The sequence below is a fragment of the Lutjanus erythropterus genome, chromosome 3 (genome assembly GCF_056507025.1).
Source record: "Lutjanus erythropterus isolate fLutEry1 chromosome 3, fLutEry1.hap2, whole genome shotgun sequence".
Taxonomy (NCBI): domain Eukaryota; kingdom Metazoa; phylum Chordata; class Actinopteri; order Lutjaniformes; family Lutjanidae; genus Lutjanus; species Lutjanus erythropterus.
In genome coordinates this window covers 4,417,407-4,443,693 of record NC_139319.1, presented here as the reverse complement: position 1 = coordinate 4,443,693, position 26,287 = coordinate 4,417,407, and the positions used below count along the sequence as shown (strand labels likewise).

General features: G+C 37.6%; 1 protein-coding gene across 1 annotated transcript; it reads right to left on the bottom strand.

Moving 5' to 3' along the window:
• Positions 1-1,210: 1,210 nt before the first annotated feature.
• On the bottom strand, positions 1,211-26,287 carry LOC146329476 (uncharacterized). Its single transcript, XM_084714429.1, has 23 exons — positions 26,265-26,287; positions 25,625-26,061; positions 25,269-25,484; positions 24,773-25,129; positions 24,353-24,580; positions 23,566-23,826; positions 23,247-23,328; positions 22,742-22,802; positions 21,906-22,045; positions 17,413-17,426; positions 16,707-17,063; positions 16,239-16,466; positions 15,179-15,427; positions 14,620-14,880; positions 5,760-6,209; positions 5,422-5,634; positions 4,905-5,276; positions 4,448-4,675; positions 3,392-3,634; positions 2,967-3,227; positions 2,590-2,633; positions 2,197-2,294; positions 1,211-2,093 (listed from the first exon to the last, which is right to left on the bottom strand). Exons 1-22 carry the CDS (start codon positions 26,285-26,287, stop codon positions 2,199-2,201), a joined length of 4,821 nt encoding a protein of 1,606 aa, XP_084570555.1. The 3' UTR covers positions 1,211-2,093; positions 2,197-2,198.

Genomic DNA, 26,287 nt, shown 5'->3' with positions numbered 1-26,287 from the left:
AATGAGTGATTAGAGGAAAGTAAAATCACACGTTGATGAAAGAAATTACTCCAGGCGTGAACAAAGACATTTACTCCTCATCTATCAAAGTCAATGTTGAGGACTGCATTAATTAAAGTAATAATAATAATAATTTTATTTATATAGCACTTTTCAAGCTTACACACAAAGTGCTTTCCATCTTAAAAGATTTACAGAATAAAAGGGAAGAAAGCATAAAAGATCATATTGAAACATTTAAAAAAGCGCAAGCAAAAGATTTAAGAAGTCGCCTGAAAGCTTCAGTGGAGTCTGCTGATCTCTGCTGCTGCTGAAGGCCGAGGAGCCATAGCTGAAAAAGCACGGTCACCCTTAGTTTTAAGTCTGGTCTGAGGAACAGCCAGGAGATTTTGATCAGCTGATCTCAAGGGCCTGGCTGGACTGTACAGTGTTAAAAGCTCCTTAATATATTCTGGAGCAAGACCATGAATTGCCTTGTATGTAGATAATACAATTTTAAAATGTATTCTAAAATTAACTGGTAACCAGTACAGGGATGCTAAAATTGGGGTGATATGACAGGACTTTCTAGATGTAGTCAGTAATCTGGCTGCTGAGTTCTGGATGAGTTGTAGTTGTGAGACCAAGTGTGAGTTTAAACAGGTAAAAAGAGAGTTACAGTAGTCCAGGCGTGATGATATGAAAGCATGTATGACTTTTTCTGTGTCATTAAAACTGAGCATGTGTCTAATCTTGGAGATGTTTCTTAGCTGGTAAAAACAAGACTGTGTGATCTTCCTGGTGTGCTGTTCAAACGACAGTTGACTGTCAAAAGTTACTCCAAGGTTCTTTGCTACAGATTTTACATTGGTGGTGAGTGGACCTAGAGAGGACTGTATCTGTAATTTGTGACGTTCTGGACGGAAGATCAAAACCTCTATTTTATTGCTATTGAACTGATTGCTGTTGCTGAAATGATAAAACTGTGTGCACAACTAAAATACTGCATACAGCAGGGGTCATCAACAACATATTCCTCTGAGTCCTCCAGTCCCTTCTGGTCTGACCAAAACCTGAACGTGGCCTTACTGCAACGAAAAAATGACCTCCATGAGAAAGTAAGAAAGTAAGTCCCATTTTTAAAATACCATGATGACTTCGGATGTTTAATGACAACACAAATTTACAAACTGATTAACATTTTATTTGTGTTCATTACTGATAAATACAAACTTTTTTTTCTGGATGATAAAAAGAAAAAGAGTTTCTTTAAAGATGAAATCCAAAGTTTTCTGCACACTGTCGCCCTCTGCAGCAGTGAGAGGGAACTGAAATGATGTTCAAACTACAGAGATGTTGTGGAGGCTGAATGTTTATTACAGTCAGTCAATGAAATGTACTTTGAAAATTTTACAGCTAATAAAGTGTGAAAGAGCTGAGCTCATGTTTATATTGGAGGCTCCATGAGTCAAAAGTAGCAGTGTTTCCACCAGAACTTCAAAATTTAACATAAAAAATAAATTAATTCAAATAAAAATCCTACCGTTTCTTTTTAACAGGCTAACATATGACTCACTGTAACTTTGTCTGTGAAAATGTAAACACAGGCTCATTTTATCTGGTTGGTGGCAGACATTAAGAACAACTAGACACAAATAACTCATCTTCTCACAGAAGCTCTCCTTACCTTATGTAGGTCATATAGAGACACCAGTGATGAATTGAGACTGTTTCATGACCAGGTAAAAACTCCTTGTAGTAGCTTTAAATGTATTCTGTACATGCTGAAATATTGTGCTTCCTTGTCTGTTTTGAACAAACTTTATTGTCTTTCTCTTCCAGCACAGCTGTGATGTGACAGAGCGATGAGTATTTCTTAAAAGTAATTCATTACATTAAAGCTTAAAATAACATTTTACAGTCCTGAACATATGTAATAATGAACCTGCACAGGTAAAAATAAAGCTTTACATTCTACTCAAATTTTCTGCTATAAATGCATAAATGTATCTTCATCCTCCTCATCCTCCACAGCCTCGCTCTCCACTGGACTACTTCACTGTTGAACTTCTCTCTGTTTCCATCCAGGTGAGTCTCCTCTGGTTTGACTGCATCTGAAGAAAATCACAGAAAGTTTCAATGAGATATTTCTCAGAAATTGAACTGTTAAGTTGTTGTTTTTTTTTTTTTCATGCAGCAGACTCAAACCTGACTGACCTTCACACAGAGTGTTCCTGCTCCTCTGTGTCTTCAGTCTGTGCTGCAGTGACGCTGTTCAAGGCTGAGACGTTGATATGATCAGGACCAGACTCCAACTGATGGGAAGAGACAACAAGATGAGAGTCAAAGGCCTCATAAATGGAATTTGGATACAACTGGAATTGATATTAAAATGTACTCAGACACGTTTAGAGAAAAACTGTTTCCTGAAATTGCTCTTTGGTACAAAAGACATCTGCAGTTGAAGATCTTACTGTTCAAATTACATGTAAATTGTCTTTATGACATCATATATTAAATACAAAATGAGTTCCTCTGAACTTCTGAGCTAACAGATTGTAACTCTTTGTCAGAGTAAGTTCTGTCACTGTGGCCCAAACTCTCTCTCACCTCCACAGTCTCTATGGGATCATTTGGTGGAGAAAGTGGAGACACTGTAGAGAGATACAAAAGAATTTAGTTCATTTCAATTTTATTTTATTATTATGTATGAGACCTTAGGGCCTGTGTCCATGATTTTTTCTGAGGGTCAGCATCTTTTGTTGTCAATTCTTCCCAAAGAGGACAGATTGTCTGCAGCAGAGAAGCAGAGAAAAGGTGCTGCACCCAGCATCTTTGGTTTGGATCAGTGTGCCTTTTTTTCTGCCGCTTCGCGCACCTCTAATTAAAAATCTCTGAATTAAAAAAAAAAAAAATCTCATTTTGTCACAGTTCCTTTGTGTGGACATAGGCCCTTATTAGTCTTTTAATCAGCAGGAGAAACTTACCTGCCACAATGATCAGATGTGAGGTGGAGTTATGACGTCCTATTGTGTTCTGGGCTTCACAGTAATAATTCCCACTGTGTTCAGCACTGAAGTCAGTGATGGTGAAGTTCTGTCCTGATGCTTTTGGTGAGTCTTCATTCTCCTTGTACCAGGTGTAATTAGCTGGTGGGTTAGCATCACTGCTACAGGTCAGAGTCACTGAACTGCCCTCCACTATCTCACCAGAGGGACTCACTGACACAGAGGGATGATGTGGAGCATCTTGGGATAACATGAGAGGCATTTGACTCAATCATAGAATGCACAATATGTCTGTTGTTAAATTTATATGTAATTATATATGTTGTACATTTTTACATTTGTTATTAGGGTCCAAGGATTGCAACTACCTATTTAAATGTACTGAACACACGTCTTGTACTTACACTGGACATCTATGAACAAGGACACAGAGTGTTGGTCCTCAGACTTGCAGTGGTAGATCCCTCTGTCCTCAGAGCTGATGGACAAGAAACGATAAATTCCTGATGATCCTAAACACAGATTCTCCTTGTACCAGGCAGTTTTTGCTGCTGGGTTAGCATCAATACGACAGCTCAGAGTCACTGAACTGCCCTCCACTATCTCACCAGATGGACTCACTGACACAGAGGGAAGCACTGAAGGATCTGGAGATTGATGAACAGTGGTTACAAACTGATGGTTTGTTGCTAAAGTGACACATACTGTATTTAAATCAATAGATATTCATTCAGTGTAATGTAATGTTTTCATCTATAGTTGTTATCTGTGGCAGCATCAGAAACATAGGAGGTGGATTTGGTAAATCTGGGTGATTTGTCACCACCTGTTGGTGACTCATACAGAGGTGCACAGTACCACTCAGCGATTTAGAGTGAGTTTCAAGTGATTTGAATGTAAATCCACTGGTTTATGATATACTATAAAGACAGAGATGTCTGCGCCTGGAAAAGGTAGATGGACGCCTCAAAAAAACACCTAAATTTCATCTAGGACACCAAGGCTCATGTCCAATGTGAAAAACAAAACATTACTAAGAAGTCCATGTTACGTGACTTTCTTCTCATGCGTCACTTCAGTGATACCACATGACATATGTGGCTTAATTAGTTTGAATGTACAGCTTGAGGATAGACAGGTAACAGGGTAGAAATAGGGGGACAAAAACACAGCAAATAGCCACAGACCAGACCCAAATCTACATTTGCTGCTGAGGACTCAGATGTTGTACATGGGCTGCACACTCTACCAAATTAGCTACAGGGACACTGAACTATGCACTGAAATGAATGAAAATCAGTGTCTATGAGGTTGGTAGGTACAACATTCAGAAATAAAGACAAAAAAACGCTGTGGCAATGATTTTGTTCTAAGTCTCTCATGTTACAAACTTCATGCTGCCTTATTATCTTGGGTTGAACTAAAGATGTTTTATTGGTGACACAGTGAAGTAAACTCACAGAGTGAAGGAGAGCGGTAATCCTCATGTCCTTTGAAAGCACAGGAAATGTTGTCTCCAGGATAAAAGTTGTCTGTATAAGACGAACTTTCCTTCCCGATGACTTTCTGTCCATTCTTGAACCAGATGTAGGAAAAATGAATAACTGGACTGCAGCTGCTGTGACACTTCAGCTCTGCCTCGGTATAAGACTGATGGACTGTTACTTTGGTCACCTGCACCTGCAGAGCTGGACAACAAAACAGAAATATCACTGGACAAAATATTCATCCACAAAAACACACAAAGTAAAAACAACTGTTGTAATTCCTACAAAAGAAATACTGAAGAGCACGAGTAACAAGACCAGTGGATAATAAAAAATGATGATATAATCACCATCAACTGATTCACATTCACTTGTCATCTGTTTTTTAAAATGGACTGTGTTGTATGTATCAGTTTGTTTTCATCAGTACCTGTGACAGTCAGAGTTGTACCAGGAAAACTGCTTCCCCATGCAAACCCTCGTGTTATGAATTTGAAGTGATATTTAGCTGAATCTCTCTCTGTCAGGTCAGTGATTCTCAGAGTGGAGCGTCCTCTCCTCTCCTCTCCTCTCCTCTCTCTTTCAAGAACCTGAACACGACCTGCATACTGGGAGTCTTCACTAAGGTCCTCAGGCTGTGAGGGACTCTGCCACTGATGAACACGTTCAGGACTGAACCAGAATTTAGATGTGATATTTCCAAAACTGATGTATGTGCAGGAAATGTCCACTGATGAGCCTTTGAGGGCACAGATCTTTCTATCAGTGTACGTCACTCTGATGCAGATTTCACCAAGAAGACCTGACAGACAAAACAATAGTTTGGATCATTTTTAAACCAGAGTTGGTGAAGAGTCACAGTGGGGGTCTCCATATTAAAGATACATGTAGTTTTAAGGCTCCACCAGATGGTGTCATGTTAGTGGAAGACTGTGAAGTAAACTCACACACTGGAGGAGACGGGAAATCCTCATGTCCTTTTACAGCACAGGAAAAACTGTCTGCATAATTAAAGTTGAGAAAAGAATAATAAGGAGATCTGTCTGACTGAATATTCTGTCCACTCTCGTACCAGATGTAGGAAGTTTGATCAGGTAGGCGACATCTGCTGGAACAAATCAGCTCTTTCCAGCCATAATACAATCTGGCCACCTGGAGACCTGGATTCATGAAGCAGAAACAGGAATGATATTTTAGGGAAAAACAGTCAGCACACCCTTGCAAATACACAAAACACACTGATAATATTGTTTTTAATATGTTGAACATTAGGAAAAAATGTTACCTGTGACAGACAAAGTGACACCAGTTGAACCAGTATAACTTCCACCTGGTTGGTTTGTTATGAACCTGAACTTGTACTCAGCTGAGTCTCTCTCTCTCAGGTCTGTGATTCTCAGAGTGCAGCTCTTCTCATAACAACTGTACTGCACACGACCTGCATACTGTGAGTCTGTTCTCACATCCACACCTTCATTTACACTCAGTTCAGTGAACCAGAATGTTTCCTCAACTGTAGTATCACGCTCATGTATTGTGGATGGGTAACTGTATGTGCACTTTATTTCCACTGTTGATCCTTTAACAGCACAGATCTCAGTAGAAGTGTAAGTCACTCCCCAGTCATTCTGAGCCTGTATCACTGTAACACAGAGCACATCAGAAACTACAATCAGACTCAAAACAACATCAGGAGACACACTTTCATCTGTAGTGGAGCTGCTTCCCAAAACTTCTGCTCTTGTGTCATCTCACTTTAAGTCAGTGTAAGACAAAGACAAATTGTTTTTGGGTGGGAGAGCATGAACAAACATTAAAAAACTAGATAGCTTATACAGATCATTAGTAATTTAGCTTCTGAAATCCTGCTAAAGTCAGATATCTGCTATCATAAAATCCTGTGGTTGGTACATTTACCTTCAAACCACAAACAAACTGCACCAGAGTCTGGAAACAGAACAGGTTTGACCTTTTCAAGCAGTCTCAAGACTCAACATCAACACTTCATTAAAAAAGAGGAAACTGAAGACAGTCTGGACGCAGTGAAGAAGTGAAGAAGTGAAGTGAATAAAAGAATATTGCGGGAACGTGTCAACCTATATTAAGCTGCAAATTAGTGTGCAGGAACATGTTTATGTGTTGCTGGCTTCCTAGTCTTACCTAGCCTAACAGCCTAGTCCATTTGTGTAACTACTTGTGTAAGCAGAGTCAAATAAATGAGTAAATAAGCAAAGGAATCACAATATCTTGTCGCTTATTACTGTTAACTAATAAATGGTGCTAGTTTAACTTTTGTATAAAAGCAATATTGCACTTGAGGTTGTGCTGTCAGTCTGAATATCAGTACAGCTGTTATTATCTTGGGCCTTCGGCCTGCAGCCTCGTGCCTACGACCGAATCACAGTTGAGATGATATTCAGTCCAACAGCACTCCCTCTCCTGTGATATTGTTTAATCAGTGAGACTACAGACTCAGGTGTCAAGTGTGTGACATCATGACTTCTCCATCTAAAAGCTAACGTTAGCAGCTGAAGCTATGATGCTCATGTGTGGTTTTGCACTGGGATGAAGTCGCACAACAGTGTCTTACTCGTTCCTTCTCCTCATGACTGATAAAAGGACGAGGAGTCAACAAAACTACCACAAATTGTGACTTTCCCAATTACCCTGCCTAAGTCCCGCCTCCTTTTGCTCTGTGCCCCAGTAACTGCTGAACAAGCTTGTTACCCTACATATATACACATATACGTAGATACATAATATCAACAGTGAAACATCACAATGGATGACAGTATCATTGTTGGTTAGCTGACTAGCTATACTGAGGAAGCTAAGCTAAGAAAACAGTAACACAGACATGATTGAAATAAACACACTAACAGCAGCCCACAGAAAAGAAACACAGCTGCCACCAATCTAACATATTGGGTTTGCCTCACTGAGCAGATTTAATGATAATAAATGAGAAATAAAGACACAGGACAATGACCAGCAGCAGCAGCGTCACTGCCAGCTCCTGCTTTACAGCAACTCTGAGGGGACAAACTACCTCAAATACAGAGGATCTTTAAATCACGATGCGACAGAGTTAGAGGGCTCAGTTGTTGATGATTCAAATTCATTTTTAGATTTATTTATATATTTTAACTTTGGTAAGCAAGGCTCTCGTACTACTACCATACATAAACTCAGATTAGTTTCTAATTATGCAACATAGCTCTTTTTAATTTGAAAACATTGACTCATTTTAAACATCATTTTGCTAAACCCTGTTTAAAACTACAAATTGTGCAAATTTATGTCATGCAGACAAACGCTGGCTAGTGTTGGGTCTGGCAGAAAGATGCAGGAAGTGACCAACCTTACTCAAGAAATTATTTAGAGGATTTTTTTTTTTTTTTAATTTTTTTTTTTTTTTAAATGTTTGTACAGTCGGAGATGCTGCTGGTGTAAAAATCACACAGCTCTCTGTTGTTTGTTCTGTAAAGACTTAAATTTAAAGAAGTATAAGTGAATGTCTGGTGTTTTAGGGATCACATCACATAGCAGAACATCACAAAGAAAATAGTTGTTTACTAAAAACACATCTTCCTCCAAACTAACTGCTAACTTCCAGTATAAATGTAGATGTACAGTACCTTGTACAGAGAGAAGGAAGACAACAAATCCACTGGCTGCTGCTGTTAAACTCATAGCTGCTCCTCACATCTGTTAAATCAGCTGCTCAATTACATACATAAGAAATGTCTGAGAGTGTGTGTTAATCACCATCAACATTTCTATGTCTGAAAAGGAGGAAGTGGTCTTCCTCCTCAAAAAGACACTGACTGGCAGCCTGACTTCCTTCCTCTTTATTATGCATGACCAGACGAATGCCTGTAAATCCCCGTGTTGAAATGAAGAAATGATTGTTTTTTGCAGATTAGACAAAGACTTCTTAAAATATAGTTATAGCTTTCCACTTAAAAAGACCAAAAAGATGACGAGAGATTTTCAAAAACCCTGGTTTACTGAAGGTCTTAGAAAATCTTCTTTGAAAAAAATAAGTTATACAAGAAATATATTTTAAACCCAACTCCATTAAATTTGAAAGAATATAAAACATATAAAAACAAATTTGTATACATTTTACGCTCGGCAAAAAAATTATACTTCACAAAGACATTCAAAGAATCCATAAATAATATAAAATCTACATGGAATGTTATTAATCAACTACTAAATAAGAAAAATAAAACATCATTAAGCTCTGTTTCACATTTTCTAATGGGAGATAAATTAATCAATGATCCATACAAAATTTCATGTGGCTTTAATAATCTTTTGGCAAAAGTGGGTGATTCTCCTTCTAACAACATTGATAATACTTCAGGTTGTCCTTTAGATTTCTCAAAACAACAATATAGATGTATGTTTCAATTTGAGCCACCACAATTAAATGAAGTAAGAGATATAATTAAAAATTTTAAAAACACTGCTGCTGGTCATGATGAAATTACAAGTTCTTTAGTAAAAGAGGTATCTAATTACATATTGGAACCTCTCACTCACATTTTAGGCCGTTCTATTGCAACCAGTGTTGTTCCCAAAGACCTTAAAAAAGCAAAAATTATACCCTTATTCAAAAATGGTGATCCAACTCACTTTTCAACAGCCCTGTGTCCATTTTGCCTTGCTTTTCAAAAATTTTGGAAAAATTAATCTACACCAGGATATTAAATCATCTAAATGAGTACAATATTTTATATGAACATTAATATGGATTCAGAAAGGGAAACTCTACCTTAATGGCACTCTTACAACTTGTGGATAAAATACAAGCAGCAACAAATGAGAATAAATTTGCACTATGTATGTTTTTAGATCTCTCCAAAGCATTTGACACTGTTAACCATGATATTTTGTTGGCCAAATTAAAACACTATGGTTACCAAGGTGAAACAATAAAGTGGCTCACTAGTTATATGAGGGAAAGAGAGCAATATGTGTTATTAAATGGCAGTGCCTCAAGTACAGTTCATATAACATGTGGAGTACCACAAGGGTCAATTTTGGGACCGTTATATTTATATTAATGACTTTTCATTAGTTTGTAAATTTTTCTTTGCCTATTTTGTTTGCTGATGATACCAGTATGATTTTATCACATACTGACTTACACACTCTAGTATATAATACAAATGAGGAATTGGTGAGAATTACAAAATGGTTTGAACTTAATAAGCTCTCATTAAATATTAAAAAGTCAATTTTTTTTTTTGTTTTGTTGTCACTGGATTAATTATGTCTTGACTATTTTCTGGGGGATTTTTTTCTTTCTCTTCCTTTTTTTCTTTCTTCTTTTCTCTTTTTCTTTGCTCATTGTATGTTTCTGGTAGTTATTGTTTTTATTAAATTATGTGAGTGTTGTTTTGATTAGTATTATGGTGTTCATTTGTTGTTTCGATTTGTTTTTTTCTTACAAGGAGGGGAGGTCCCTAGTGTAAGTCTGTGGCTTCCTGACCTCTCCTGACACATTTATATATTAGTTTTTTTTTCTTTTCTTCATTAATGTATTTTATATGTGTGCAAATAAATAAAATTAAGAAATTAAAAAAAATAAAAAGGAGGAAGTGGTCTTCCTCCTCAAAAAGACACTGAAGTGCTAAAAGGCAGCCTGACTTCCTTCCTCTTTATTATGTATGAACAGACGAATGCCTCTAAATCCCCATGTTGAAATGAAGAAATGATTCTTAGTTATTTTTTTGCAGATTAGACAAAGACTTCTTAAAATATAGTTTTTGGAAAGTACTGATGAAAGACATTGCGTGGCCTGGTAGAGCGCCTAAATTTTTCATTGGAGGAAAGTACACAACAAAAATGGTAAGGTGTGGTTGATACATTACAGTTTCTTGTTTGTGGGTCTGGAGGAGTTGTGGGTTTAAACAACTGAGATGGGAGGTGCACTTGATAGTGTTAATGATAAACCCGCCTCCACATGACTGCAGACAGTTGGTGCAGCTATTCAGGTGAAATAAGACACACATGGCCCATGAGACCAACAGCATAAAGATAAAAGAAGAACAAAGGCAAAACTATTGTTGAGATACTGAGATTAAAAAAAAGACTGGTGTTAGCATCACAAAGTGCTGCTACGTAAAGCAGCCAATCCATTAATTAAAACCATTAGCCAGGAAATCAATATGCTAAAATGTGTTTTTAAAATGTTAATGTGAGGCTGTAGGTTTATAGAGGGGCTTAAAGCTAACATGCTAACATGCTCATCTTCATCCGGTCAGGACCACTGACATAAGATGGACAACATCACAACAAAAGTGAAGCCAGATCATCTTGACTGCACCCTGGTGGCTCACTGCAGTATAAGTCATAAATCCCTCCCCCTTCATGTTAGCAGATGGGACATGTGCTTCTTCTAATCTGTAATATTACTGGAACGTTTTTTTTTTTTTGTTTGTTTGTTTGTTTGTTTGTTTGTTTGTTGTTTTGTTTTTTTCAAACACATTCATGACTGTATTCTAATCTCTGTGATTCTTGAAAAACCTTTTTTTTTATGACTTTAAAGTCTTTATGTTAATTTTCAGCCTTGCTGCTTATGTGCAGAGATTTCTCTGCTTCTGTTAAACTTTTAATGATATTCTAGATTGTAGGTGGTGAAATCCCTAAAGTCTTTGCAGTTTTGTGTTGAGAAACATTCTTCAGCTGTTGGATTATTTGTCCAGACTGTTTTCCACAAAGTGTTGAACCTCACCTCATCCATGTTTATGAATGACTGAGCTGTTACCAATTCACCTGTTTACCTGTCTAATGTTCTAAATAGGTGTTTTTGAGAATTGCACAAGTTTCTCAGGCTTTGTTGCCCCTGTCCCAACTTTTTTGAACTTGTCGCATTAAATTCAGAGTAAGTGTATAGTAAGTAAGTGAGTAAAGAATGACTACCATGCATAAAAGCAGAACCATATCAGCAAACACTCAATTTAACATTGGCCCAAAGACGAGTCATCAGGACAGCAAGGGTTGAATCATGTCTTTTTCGCTGTGATTCATTCCAGCTGCTCAGAAACTGAAGGTGTAATTTGGTCTCTAATGTGAATAGTTAAATATGTACATTTCATACCACAAATACATTTTGTATACCAAATGTAAAATGTGACACAGTACACTCCATGTTAGCTCTCCAGACATCCACAGCTGGAGGACCAACTTCCCAAAGAACCTGAGTCACTGCTGAGTCACATTTCCTGCTACTGAATTTAAACATGTTCACATTAATGCATAAATCTACATGAGCGACTCAACAATGTTAACTGTCTCCTATTCAAATGTCCTGTTAGCAAATAACATCATGAAATTAGAGTATTCACTTATTTTGTCATGTGTTGGCAAACAATCTAATTACACACACAGTCATTGTTGTCATGAGTCCTGGAGATCTGCTTGTAGATTTAGTTGCCTGATTAAGTTTAGGAGAGTGTTTTTCAATTTGTTTTTGGGTTCTTTGTCATTTTTGTCCCATCAAGGCAAACTGCTGAATCAGGTATATTTTTTGTTTAAAGTTCATTACAATTTTTTATCTCTGGACAAATCATGAGAAATGCACCAGTCAACTCCAAATGGCCTGAATAAGTGAGAAATAAGTCAAATAACGCAGATTTACAAACTGATTAACATTTTATTTGTGTTCATTACTGATAAATACAAATTTCATTCTGGATGATAAAAAGAAAAAGACTATGTTTAAAGCTGAAATCCAAAACTTTCTGCACACTGTCGCCCTCTGCAGCAGTGAGAGGGAACTGAAATGATGTTCAAACTACAGAGATGTTGTGGAGGCTGAATGTTTATTACAGTCAGTCAATGAAATGTACTTTGAAAATGTTACAGCTAATAAAGTGTGATAGAGCTGAGCTCATGTTTGATTTAAATCTATTTAAAGGACCAGTGTGTAATAATTACAGGAATTTATGTACATAAATGAGATGTATTACATATAAGTATGTTATTTATTATTATCAATCAACGTAAACTCTATATAAAATCTATATGTTCCCGTTACTTTAGAAATAGCCATTTATAGTTACATACGGTTGGGTCGACTTATGGAGATCATCATCCTGTGCCATCTACGGCAGCGCAGAGCGGACAAACTGCACTAACAGTGAGTCTTGGGAAGCCCATGGCAACCTTCGTAGATGCCGCAGCGTAAACACGGAAGTAGATGGGGAGGATAGACGCGGGTGATTGCTGGCAGACCATTTAGCGTTGTGAACCTTGACTGGCAGTAATTCATCATACACACATAATTGTAGTTTGTTGTGAGATAGCTTTCGCTCGCCATTTTGTCCGCTGATGGCCACCGTACTCTTGGTGAGAGAGGGGCAGTGTCGGGGTAAATCCTCTTAGTTGCAATCTAAGGTTTGAACGCTAGATGCCACTGGAAATCACACACTTCTCCTTTAAAGCTACTACAAGGAACTTCGATATTTTGTTGATTTTGGAGGCCCCTTTAGACAAAAGCAGCAGTGTTTCCACCAAAACTACTGCAAAATTTAACAAAAAAAATCCTTGTCTGTTTTGAACAGACCTTATTGTCTTTCTCTTCCAGCACAGCTGTGATGTGACAGAGCCTTACCAGTATTTACCAGTATTTTACTTTTCTTAAAAGTAATTTATCACATTAAAGCTTAAAATAACATTTCACAGTCCTGAACATATGTAATAATGTACCTGCACAGGTAAAAATAGAGCTTACATTCTACTCAAATTTTCTGCTACCTGCTGCTGCTGGTGAAAACTGAACATAAAAACTTTTGCAGATGAAGATAAATGTATCTTCATCCTCCTCATCCTCCACAGCCTCACTCTCCACTGGACTACTTCACGTTTGAACTTCTCTGTTTCCATCCAGGTGAGTCTCCTCTGGTTTGACTGCATCTGAGGAAAATCACAGTAATTTCTCAGAAACTGAACTGTGAAGTTGTTTTGAGTCATTTTTTTTTTTCATGCAGCAGATTCAAACCTGACTGACGGTCACACAGAGTGTTCCTGCTCCTCCTCCTTCAACTGATGGGAAGAGACAACAAGATGAGAGTCAAAGGCCTCATGAATGGAATTTGGATACAATTAGATTTGATATTAAAATCCACTCAGACATGTTGAGAGAAAATCTGTTTCCTGAAATTGCTCTTTGGTACAAAAGACATCTGCAGTTGAAGATCTTACTGTTCAAATTACATGTAAATTGTCTTTATGACATCATATATTAAGAACAAAAAGAGTTCCTCTGAACTTCTGAGTCAACAGATTGTAACTCTTTGTCAGAGTAAGTTCTGTCACTGTGGCCCAAACTCTCTCTCACCTCCACAGTCTCTATGGGATCATTTGGTTCAGTGGTGGAGCTGAGAGTTTTCTTCTTCCTGAATTGAGTCCAAAAACAAACAAACAAATAAAAAGTTTGACATACATTCCAAATAGATGGGAGTAAATAGAAAAGATAAGTTTAGTATATAAAACATGAATGGTGGAACTATTATTTTTTGTAGTTTCACCTCATCCACAGACAAAACAGAAGCAGAAGAATCAGCATCACAACGACCAGAGTGAACCTGATGATATTTGTTATTGGTGTTGACTTCCAAAGTGGAGACACTGTAGAGAGATACAAAATAATTCAATTAAATTCAATTTTATTATATTATTATCTGTGAGAAAATGGGGCCTGTGTGCCAGCATCTTTTGTTGTCAGTTCTTCCCAATGTGGAGAGATGGTCTGCAGCAGATAAGTTGAGAAAACGTACTGCACCCAGTGTCTTTGTTTTTGTTTTTGTTTTTTGTTTTTTGTTTTTTGTTTTTTTGTTTTGTTTTGTTTTGTTTTGTTTTGTTTTGTTTTGTTTTGTTTTGTTTTGTTTTTGCAGCAACTTCGAGCACCTCTAATTAAAATCTTTGAATTTTTCAAAAATGTGCTGGTTTTGTCACTGCTGCTTTTTTTCAGGCAACAGAATTTGATGGGTATTCATCAGGAAAATAGAAGAGAAGATTTTTCGTCGCAAAATCTTGGTGTGGACACAGGCCATTATTGGTAAGGTTTAATTCGTGAATCAGTTTGCAGGGTGTTTCAGTCTGTTAATGAGTCAACTAGAGAAACTTACTGGCCCCAACAATCTGATGTAAGGTGGAGTTATGACGTCCTATTGTGTTCTGGGCTTCACAGTAATAATTCCCACTGTGTTCAGCTCTGAAGTCAGTGATGGTGAAGTTCTGTCCTGATGCTTTTGGTGAGTCTTCATTCTCCTTGTACCAGGTGTAATTAGCTGTTGGGTTAGCATCACTGCTACAGGTCAGAGTCACTGAACTGCCCTCCACTATCTCACCAGAGGGACTCACTGACACAGAGGGAAGCTGTGGAGCATCTTGGGATAACATGAGAGGCATTTGACTCAATGTTAGAATACACAATATGTAATATGTCAGTTGTGAAGACATTAAGTATATATATATATATATATATATATATATATATATATATATATATATATATATATATATATATATATATATATATATATATAAATATATATGAGTGTGTGTGTGTGTGTGTGTGTGTGTGTCTTGTACATTTTTACATTTTTATTGAGGCCCAAGGATTGCAACTACCTATTTAAATGTGCTGAACACATGAACACTGATTGGCTGATGTTCTGTACTTACACTGGACATCTATGAACAGAGACACAGAGTGTTGGTCCTCAGACTTGCAGTGGTAGATCCCTCTGTCCTCAGAGCTGATGGACAAGAAACGATAAATTCCTGATGATCCTAACAACAGTGTTTGATTCTCCTTGTACCAGGCAGTTTTTGCTGCTGGGTTAGCATCAATACGACAGCTCAGAGTCACTGAACTGCCCTCCACTATCTCACCAGATGGACTCACTGACACAGAGGGAAGCACTGAAGGATCTGGAGATTGATGAACAGTGGTTACAAACTGATGGTTTGTTGCTAAAGTGACACATACTGTATTTAAATCAATAGATATTCATTCAGTGTAATGTAATGTTTTCATCTATAGTTGTTATCTGTGGCAGCATCAGAAACATAGGAGGTGGTTTTGGTAAATCTGGGTGATTTGTCACAACCTGTTGGTGACTCATACAGAGGTGCACAGTACCACTTCGCGATTTAGAGAAACGCCTGGGGATTTTCCAAGTGATTTGAATGTAAATCCACTGGTTTATGATACACTATAAAGACAGAGATGTCTGCACCTGGAGAAGGTGGATGGACGCCTCAAACATTTAAATTTCATCTAGGACACCAGGGACACCACATTACTAAAAATTACATAATGTTACGTTGCGTGTGACTTTCATCTCATGAGTCACTTCAGTGATGCCACATGTCATATATGGCTTAGTTAGTTTGACAAGACAGCTTGAGGATAGACAGGAAACAGAGTAGAAAGAGGGGGACAGAAACACAACAAAGGGCCACAGGCCAGAACTAAATCTACGTTTGCTGCTGAGGACTCAGACTTTGTACATGGGCTGCACACTCTACCAGATGAGCTACTGGGACACTCAACTATGTATTGTAATGAATGAAAATCAGTGTCTGTGAGGCTGGTAGGTACAACATTCAGAAATAAAAACAAATAACCACTGTGGCAATGACTCCCTTCTAAGTCTCTCATGTTACAAACTTCATGCTGCCTTATTATCTTGGGTTGAAGTAAAGATATTTTATTGGAGAGACAGTGAAGTAAACTCACAGAGTGAAGGAGAGCGGTAATCCTCATGTCCTTTGAAAGCACAGGAGATGTTGTCTCCAGAATAAAAGTTGTCTGTATAAGACGAACTTTCCTTCTCAATGACTTTCTGTCCATTCTTGAACCAGATGTAGGAAAAATGAATAACTGGACTGCAGCTGCTGTGACACTTCAGCTCTGCCTCGGTATAAGACTGATGGACTGTTACTTTGGTCACCTGCACCTGCAGAGCTGGACAACAAAACAGAAATATCACTGGACAAAATATTAATCCAACCTAACCCTAACAAACAAAGTAAAAACAACTGTTATAATTCCTACAAAAGAAATACTAAAGAGCACGAGTAACAAGATCAGTGGATAATAAAAAGTCATGATGATATAATCACCATCAACTGAATCACATTCACTTGTCATCTGTTTTTTTTAAAATGTACTGTGTTGTATGTATCAGTTTGTGTTCATCAGTACCTGTGACAGTCAGAGTTGTACCAGGTAAACTACTCCTCCATTCAAACCGGTCTGTTTTGAATTTGAAGTGATATTCAGCTGAATCTCTCTCTGTCAGGTCAGTGATTCTCAGAGTGGAGCGTCCTCTCACTGTTTCAAGGACCTGAACACGACCTGCATACTGGGAGTCTTCACTAAGGTCCTCAGGCTGTGAGGGACTCTGCCACTGATGAACATGTTCAGGACTGAACCAGAATTTAGATCTGATCCATTCATTATTACTGCTGTATGTGCAGGAAATGTCCACTGATGAACCTTTGAAGGCACAAATGTTTCTGTCAGTGTACGTCACTCTGTAGCAGGATTGACTACGAGCACCTGAAAGATAAAACAATGTTTGGATAATTTTTAAACCAGAGTTGGTGAAGAGTCACAGTGGGGGTCTTCATATTAAAGATACATGTAGTTTTAAGGCTCCACCAGATGATGTCATGTTAGTGGAAGACTGTGGAGTAAACTCACACACTGGAGGAGACGGGAAATCCTCATGTCCTTTTACAGCACAGGAAAAACTGGCTGCATAATAAAAGTAGCCTGAATAAGAAGAAGATGTTTCTGACTGAATTTTCTGTCCATTTTTGTACCAGATGTAGGAAGGATGACCAGGTAGACGACAACTGCTGTGACACTTCAGCTCTGTCCTGCCAGAATACCAAGATGTGCTCACCTGCACCTGGAGATCTGGATTCATGAAGAAGAAACAGGAATGTTATTTCAGACAAAACTGTTAACATGAACACATGCAAATACAAACACAACACATTGATCTTATTGTTTTTTAGATGTTGAACATTTTTGAAAATAATGAACATATGAATGAAAATGTTACCTGCGACAGACAAAGTGACACCAGTTGAACCAGTATAACTTCCACCTGGTTGGTTTGTTATGAAGCTGAACTTGTACTCAGCTGAGTCTCTCTCTCTCAGGTCTGTGATTCTCAGAGTGCAGCTCTTCTCATAACAACTGTACTGCACACGACCTGCATACTGTGAGTCTGTTCTCACATCCACAGGTTCATTTACACTCAGTTTAGTGAACCAAAATGTTTTCTCAACTGTAGTATCACACTCATTTATTCTGGATGGGTAACTGTATGTGCACTTTATTTCCACTGTTGATCCTTTAACAGCACAGATCTCAGTAGAAGTGTAAGTCACTCCCCAGTCATTCTGAGCCTGTATCACTGTAACACAGAGCACATCAGAAACTACAATCAGACTCAAAACAACATCAGGAGACACACTTTCATCTGTAGTGGAGCTGCTTCAGTGTGTCAAACTACATTTCCCAAAACTACTTTGACTAATATGCCATCTCACTTTAATCTTATAGTGCCAACTTGGTTTTATGTAGGTGAACATGGACAGACTTTACAGGTACAATGGTATGTTTTCATTAGTGTATCATTGCCTCGAATTGAGAATCAATGTGTTTTTGTTTCCTTAAAATCAGCTGTTTATATCTATTGGCCCAGGTCCTCTTCCACAGAGGCCGCCATGTCGCCCCACCAACACTGGATTCCCAAAACTGTCAGCATCTAGTCCAGAGTTCATATCTGAAAGTGATTTTTGTGGTTTGGTGCTGGACAGGTAGTGTACAGTGGATTTTTAGAGCCATAAAATCAAAATATTAAGTTTCAAGATACTAAAAGTTTTCTTGAGCTGAAAGGAACCTGCAGAGTCAGCTGATCATTATCTGTGTGTTCAGCACTACAAGCAACATATTCCATATTATACAGTCATTTAAAAAACATTTTCATGTAAAAATATTAAATAATGCAACATACATTTTGTTTATTCACCTTGAAACTTTAACACTATGTCATTTCCTGTGATGATATTGGCTCATGTTATTTTCTCTCTGTACTTCCTGTGTTAATCATGGTGTCATCCTCTAAATTTACTCTGATGCAGACAAACACCGGCTAAAGCTGAGACTGAGGAAGTCAGAGTGATGGAGGAAGTTCCATCGATCAGTGAATTTTATTTTATTTTTATTTTATTTTATTTGTTTTTTAATATTTCTGTGTACTACTTCCATACTCACAAACACAACTTTATTGTCTGTAATGGTGCACAATGCTTCAGTTTATAAAATTTATAAAGTTAAGAGTACTGAGAGGCTGCTGGAGTAAAAAACAGATACAGCTCTCTGTTGGTCGTCCTGTAAATACTTCAGTTTAGAGAAAGACAAGTGAACGTCTGGTGTTTCAAGAATCACACATCAAATCTTTTTATGAACTAAACAACCACCTTCCTCTGAATATCTGAAGTGTACTAACTGCCTCACAGTATAAATGTAGATGTACAATACCTTGTACAGAGAGAAGGAAGACAACAAATCCACTGGCTGCTGCTGTTAAACTCATAGCTGCTCCTCACGTTTCTGTTAAATCAGCAGGTCGATCACGAACATGAGATATACTGTGTGTCAGTTTATCGCCACAAACATGTCAAGTTCAAAATGGAAGTAGCTGCTCTCTGAAGTTTGTCTCTCTTTGGTTGGTTCAGTTGTGTTTAACAGGTATTGAGGTGTTAAAAGTCAGCCTGGCTTCCTTCCTCTTTATGTTATTAATACACATGATGAGAGGAGTGTACATCCTCAAGATGAAATGAAGAAAAGGTTCTTCCGTCTCTTAAATATCTGTGCAGGAAACATTCTTATAATGTCAGAAGTCAAATAAAAAGTGGATATTTATTTCAGATGATAGTTTTGCTACATGAAATACAATCTTCTGTAGTAAACAGAACAATAAGAGTTGTCTGAGTAAACAGGAAGTTCATCTAAACCCTGATGTGCACTGACCCTAGTGACCTACAGAACTACACTACCTACTCTGACCACATGAGGGAGACACAACTGGTTCACATTTGCCTGCAGAATCAGACATATTCTCTCACTCTATTGTACATAACATATGCATATTATTATATACTTCATGCTACATCTTTATTATAGTGTGTTACTGACCCGTGCAATATACTGTTTATTTATTTTTTCACAGTTAAATCATCTTCTGTGCAATAAAATCTCCATACTGTGAATCATCCAGTGAATCTGTGTAATCCAAATCTCTATGTCCCTGTGCACTTATCCATTCACAAGGAAATATTATTTATATTTTTTTCTCTTTATACAGTCTTACACACTGTGTGTGTTTACAATGTTTACAATTATCCTGCACTATGCATATACAGTATATCCATAAATCTGTCCATATAGCCATATACTTTTTATATCTTTGAGTGGAAGGGGTATGTAGTGTATATAGTCTGTGTCTTTAGCTTTTTTAAAAAAATCTAGAATCTATATATTTAACATTTTTATTCTTTCTATTTTTACTACTACATTGTATTTTTTTACTTGTTTATTTTTTACCTGTACTTCGTGAGCTGCTGTACTGTGTGAATTTCCCCATTGTGGGATCAATAAACTGTGTTTATTCACACATTATATTATAACTTCCGAACATGTATCTTCACTAATTAACACCATGCTGTGTGCGCTGTTGTGTGAGCCACCCTGACTGTTGCGCTGTCCATGGTCCTGACAGACAGACAGACAGACAGAACATGTTACTGACTTCAGCTCCCGTTTGCTTTTTGTTGTTGCAAACTGAACTTTCGGTCCTAATTCCACTTCCTCCTGATTCTAACAATCCACAGACAGAAGGGAGACGACAGGGAAGTGAAGGGACAGTCAATGAGGAGAGAGTGTGAGAGAGATGCACGCAGCAGAACAGCTGTTTCTATGTGCCTCTGGTACTTTATGAAGTCCTCACATGTAAAAACAAATGAGAGTTCATTTTAAGAACTCTCCACATTAGTTTACATTTACACAGATTTTGCAACAGGGATCTTATGACAAACTACATCATGCTATACATATACATTCACACATGTCTACATAACTATATACATACAGTGAAACTACATCACTATACAATCAATATACTCCTTTCAGTAAAATGTACAAACAGGTTACTACAACATTGTAGGGCTTATTAAACATATGAAAGCATCAAACACATAAACACAGACCAGAGTGAAACTACTATCATCCAAACAGCATCAAAGTTAGCATAAAGCACAGAACTCAGCATGGTATTTTAGGAGTGTGGATTAGGAAAGAAATGTAAGATTTACACATGAAATCCAAAGAGGAACAAACAAACAGTTATTTACAGTGAATCAAGAACAACAAAATCACATGGGTTTGCTCTGTAGCTCTGTAACTCCAGCCTAAACCAGACACATGGTAACTGTGCTCCCTCTGCTCTGTCTCATCCACACTAGTGGCATTAATATGACTCACCAGTAGGCAGCGCTTATGAACTGCACACATTATATAGTGCTGTGAGGAAGCAGGTAATATAGTTATTAACTAATATAAAAACTATTATACAACCATAGATTTGGTACTTCTCATTCTCACAGTCCCAGTATAGTTGAAGTCTTTCTAACAGTGGAGAATAAGACTCATATTTCTTACTTTCTTTATTGTATATATCGTATATTTTGTTATATTTATTCTACATTGTCTCACTTATGTATTGTGGTACATTATACATATTTGTACATACTTATTGTCTATTTTTTTTTTTAAATTCCTCTATGCTCATATATTTCTCTATTCTTGAACTGGAGCATCTGTAAAAATTTCCCCCTAGGGATTAGAGAAGTTTTTCTGATTCTGATATTTCTAATAAAATCCATTTCAGTCATCTATTTCAAAGAAAGAAACATCATCTCTAACCATTAAGTTCAGTTCTTAAAATAATTGTTATATTTGATGGCCTTGCTGACCTGGAATTTGGCCTCCGTGCCCTCAAAATATTAACAAGATGAAAAGCCAAGTGTCCTTTGGCCCGAAAATGATGAAATTCCAGGTCTGGTTGTCACTCAGTGGTTTTTGTTAACTGTACTGTACAGTGCAGAGGAATCCACAGCTACTTCACATCTTGTTCTGTGAAGGAATCAATAAAATTAAAATGTTTTGGAGAAAAATTGTAAAACACTTGCAACAATCTAAAATCATGAATTCTAAAGAGTTTATAATAAAACAGTGGGAAAATGTGTGATTAAAAGTTTCAAAGTTAATGTGAATTTTATTAAAGAAAAAATAAACAAAGATTCTCCTGAGTGAAGAGCTGCTCACCCTGGGGCTCTGGTGAATTTGGTACTTGTGTATACGACACCCTCCTCCTGGTTCCTGTGGGGCTGAGCTGGGCTCATGTTGGAGTAGAGAGCATCTGCCTGGCTCCTGAATCGTACGCTGGAGTACTGAAGTTCATCCACCTGCTGGACATGTACGCAAGAGTACTTTTACATTTTCCATGTGTTGGTAACTCTTGACAAAAAGAACTCAAGTGTAAATTAAGGTAATAAATAAGACTTTTATTTCACTGCAGCATGAAATGATAATTCAGTAAAATATCTACAGATTAAAGAGTTTTCAGCCTAATTTTCTAAGAACTGTGTGATTCTGAGGCTTGATTTGTCTGTTTTTGTTGTTGTAATACCTACTGCTCACTAGCAGAGGGTAACATTGTTCATATTTTTCTTAATGCCTCATTGTTTACAAAATGTTATCACTGATATGTTGTTCCATTAATGTATGAACGCACCAGGAGCATGGTTACATTACGTCTTTCCCTAAAAAAAATCCTCTTTTTCATACTATTTTTCCACTGCAGCTCAACACTGCGGTAAAAGAGTAAATGTAATTCTGAAGAAGGGATTTTTAAATAGCTAGTAATGTCACAATTTGAGGATTTAGACAACAGAGGGAGGAGGACTGTTATAGGATGAAGGAAGATTTTAATTTAAGGCTGCACATGATCTTAATTTGTCCCTGAGCTGATCAGGTGTAAATAGAGAAGGATGCTAGAGGAGAGGGTGATAGATAGAGGAGGATGTGATTCATTTGGGTGAAGAAAGTGGGACATGATGCACCTGTGAGATGAGTTTTGAACAGCATGTTGTTGTTTGTACCTCTGCTCTGTTGTCTGGACTCTCATCAGACACAGACTGTTGTTGTGAGGACCTCTTTCTCCTGACAGACGGATACATGAACAAACAAAGAAACAAATGAATAATTAAGTACATTGAGAGAATTATTGGTCGCTAAAATTGTTCTTCTTGTCCAAACTGGCTGCAAATGAATCCCTCACTAAAGTCAATTCAGTGTAGATGATGGAAGACAAAATCCAATATCTTAATACTGGGGAAACTTCACACTAAAGCTCAGCTCAAGCTAATAAGTTTCTGAGTTAAATCAAGTTGTTTTCTTCCACACTTAGTCTTTGTAGTATAGAAGAGGGACTGTGGATTTTGTCCTGCATCATTGACACTGAAATGACTTTTAAGAGGGGATCTCTTCAGGAGGCAATATGGACAGGAGGAATGATTACATATTTACATCTGGGCACTGACATGAAAAAATGTGAATATTTCCTTTAAGATGCAAATTTAATCACAGAGAAAGTGAACTGCTCACCAAATCCATAGCGAGACAGAGAGGATTATGAAGATCAGACAAATAGCACTGACTGATGGAGCAACTGGAAACTTCCATGAACCTGAAAAACAGCGATCAAACACAAACACTGGAAGTTAAAGGACTTCATGTGTCCAATGGTGGCTGTAGATATAAACTAATTCTTAGGCAAGAAAACCCATTGAGATTCTCATTTTCAGGCCTTCATTCAGTATTCAAGAGTTTAATGAACGTCCATATGCCGCAATCCCCACCACTACCCCTATGTATCTCCACATGGCTTCTTTTCTGGTGTGTCTATGCAAAGGATATTAATTACCTGCCACAACAATCAGATGTAAGGTGGAGTTATGACGTTCTCTTCCGTTCTGGGCTTCACAGTAATAATTCCCACTGTGTTCAGCTCTGAAGTCAGTGATGGTGAAGTTCTGTCCTGATGCTTTTGGTGAGTCTTCATTCTCCTTGTACCAGGTGTAATTAGCTGCTGGGTTAGCATCACTGCTACAGGTCAGAGTCACTGAAGTGCCCTCCACTATCTCACCAGAGGGACTCACTGACACAGAGGGACGCTTTGAAGGATCTGCAGATTGAAGAACAGAGGATAAAAATTGATGGGTAATGACTGCATCCTGAAGGACCTGTAAGATTCAGATTTTTTGAAAAAAAAAATGTACATTTATGTAAACACTGAAGAAAACAAAAAGAAAAAGAAAAATTATATGAATCTGGACAGACATGTATGTGAACTGTAATTTGACTGGTTGGTGGAGACAAACAACATTGTTGTATTGAAAAATTATCCTGCTTATTACATGGTTACTTACCAAAAAAACAAAAAATGAAAATGATTTCATGGATTTAAAAACAATTTTATTGCACCCATCTAAGCACTGTATCCATAGCAACAGTCTGTTATGCAGAAATAACAAAACTGAAGATGCTCTGACTGACCAATCACAATTGAGTAATTAACAAATCTGTGTAGTAAAGAAAAATAATACATTGGTGGTGATTCCCCTCTATCCCATGTTACAAATGACATTATATTTTATCATCTTAAGTTGAAATAAAGATGTTTTATTGGTGACACAGTGAAGTAAACTCACAGAGTGAAGGAGAGCGATAATCCTCATGTTCTTTGAAAGCACAGGAGATGTTGTCTCCAGGATAAAAGTCGTCTGTATAAGAAGAAGTTTCCTTCCCCATGACTTTCTGTCCATTCTTGAACCAGATGTAGGAAAAATGAGCAGCTGGACTGCAGCTGCTGTGACACTTCAGCTCTGCCTCGATATAAGACTGATGGACTGTTACTTTGGTCACCTGCACCTGAGGAGCTGGACATGACAACAAGAAACAATATTATTATAACTGGTTATAAAATAAATTATATGTATATACACATAAATATAAAGTAGCCAAGAGCTTTAGTAAATAACAGTAATTACAAAAAATGATTGAAGTTTTTTAACATGTTCAGTGACTTGAAATGTATTGTGTTGTATATATCAGTTTGTCTTCATCAGTACCTGTGACAGTCAGAGTTGTACCAGGTAAACTGTTTGCCCATTCAAATACTCGTGTTTTGAATTTGAAGTGATATTCAGCTGAATCTCTCTCTGTCAGGTCAGTGATTCTCAGAGTGGAGCGTCCTCTCTCTGTTTCAAGGACCTGAACACGACCTGCATACTGTGAGTCTTCACTAAGGTCCTCAGGCTGTGAGGGACTCTGCCACTGATGACCATGTTCAGGACTGAACCAGAATTTAGATGTGATCTGTTCATTATTACTGCTGTATGTGCAGGAAATGTCCACTGATGAACCTTTGAAGGCACAAATGTTTCTGTCAGTGTACGTCACTCTGTAGCAGGTTTGACCAGGAACACCTGAAAGATAAAACAATGTTCATTTTTAAACCAGAGTTGGTGAAGAGTCACAGTGGGGGTCTCCATATTAAAGATACATGTAGTTTTAAGGCTCCACCAGATGGTGTCATGTTAGTGGAAGACTGTGGAGTAAACTCACACACTGGAGGAGACGGGAAATCCTCACGTCCTTTTACAGCACAGGAAAAACTGGCTGCATAATAAAAGTAGCGTGAATAAGAAGAAGATGTTTCTTCCTGAATTTTCCTCCCATTTTTGTACCAGATGTAGGAAGGATGACCAGGTAGACGACAACTGCTGTGACACTTCAGCTCTGTCCAGCTAGAATTCAGTCTGCCCACCTGCACCTGGAGATCTGGATTCACGAAGACGAAACAGGAATGTTATTTTAGACAAAACTGTTAACACCCTTGCAAATACACACACAACACACATGTTATTATTTTCTACATGTTGAACGTTTGTAAATAATAAATGTATGAATGAAAATGTTACCTGTGACAGACAAAGTGACACCAGTTGAACCAGTATAACTTCCACCTGGTTGGTTTGTTATGAAGCTGAACTTGTACTCAGCTGAGTCTCTCTCTCTCAGGTCTGTGATTCTCAGAGTGCAGCTCTTCTCATAACAACTGTACTGCACACGACCTGCATACTGTGAGTCTGTTCTCACATCCACACGTTCATTTACACTCAATTCAGTGAACCAGAATGTTTCCTCAACTGTAGTATCACGCTCATTTATTCTGGATGGGTAACTGTATGTGCACTTTATTTCCACTGTTGATCCTTTAACAGCACAGATCTCAGTAGAAGTGTAAGTCACTCCCCAGTCATTCTGAGCCTGTATCACTGTAACACAGAGCACATCAGAAACTACAATCAGACTCAAAACAACATCAGGAGACACACTTTCATCTGTAGTGGAGCTGCTTCAGTGTGTCAAACTACATTTCCCAAAATAACTATGTTAAAGGTTCAGTGTGAGAGACTTACAGGGATTTATGGGCATAATATGGAAAACACTGATATATAATATCCATCAGTATGTCATGGATATTATATATAATGTAATATATATTCTGAAAATCAGAATTGCGTTTTTGTTACCTTAGAATGAACCTGTTTTATCTACAGAGGGAGGAGATCCTCTTCCAT

Excerpts from the sequence above, each read along its gene's own strand:
- LOC146329476 (XM_084714429.1), bottom strand. The coding sequence starts at position 26,287 with ATGGAAGAGGATCTCCTCCCTCT. Across the intron at positions 26,062-26,264 it reads GAAGAGGATCTCCTCCCTCT|CAGCTCCACTACAGATGAAA; the intron begins GTAGATAAAACA and ends GACACACTGAAG. Across the intron at positions 14,881-15,178 it reads TCTGTTCATAGATGTCCAGT|ATGCTCCACAGCTTCCCTCT; the intron begins GTAAGTACAGAA and ends TGTTATCCCAAG.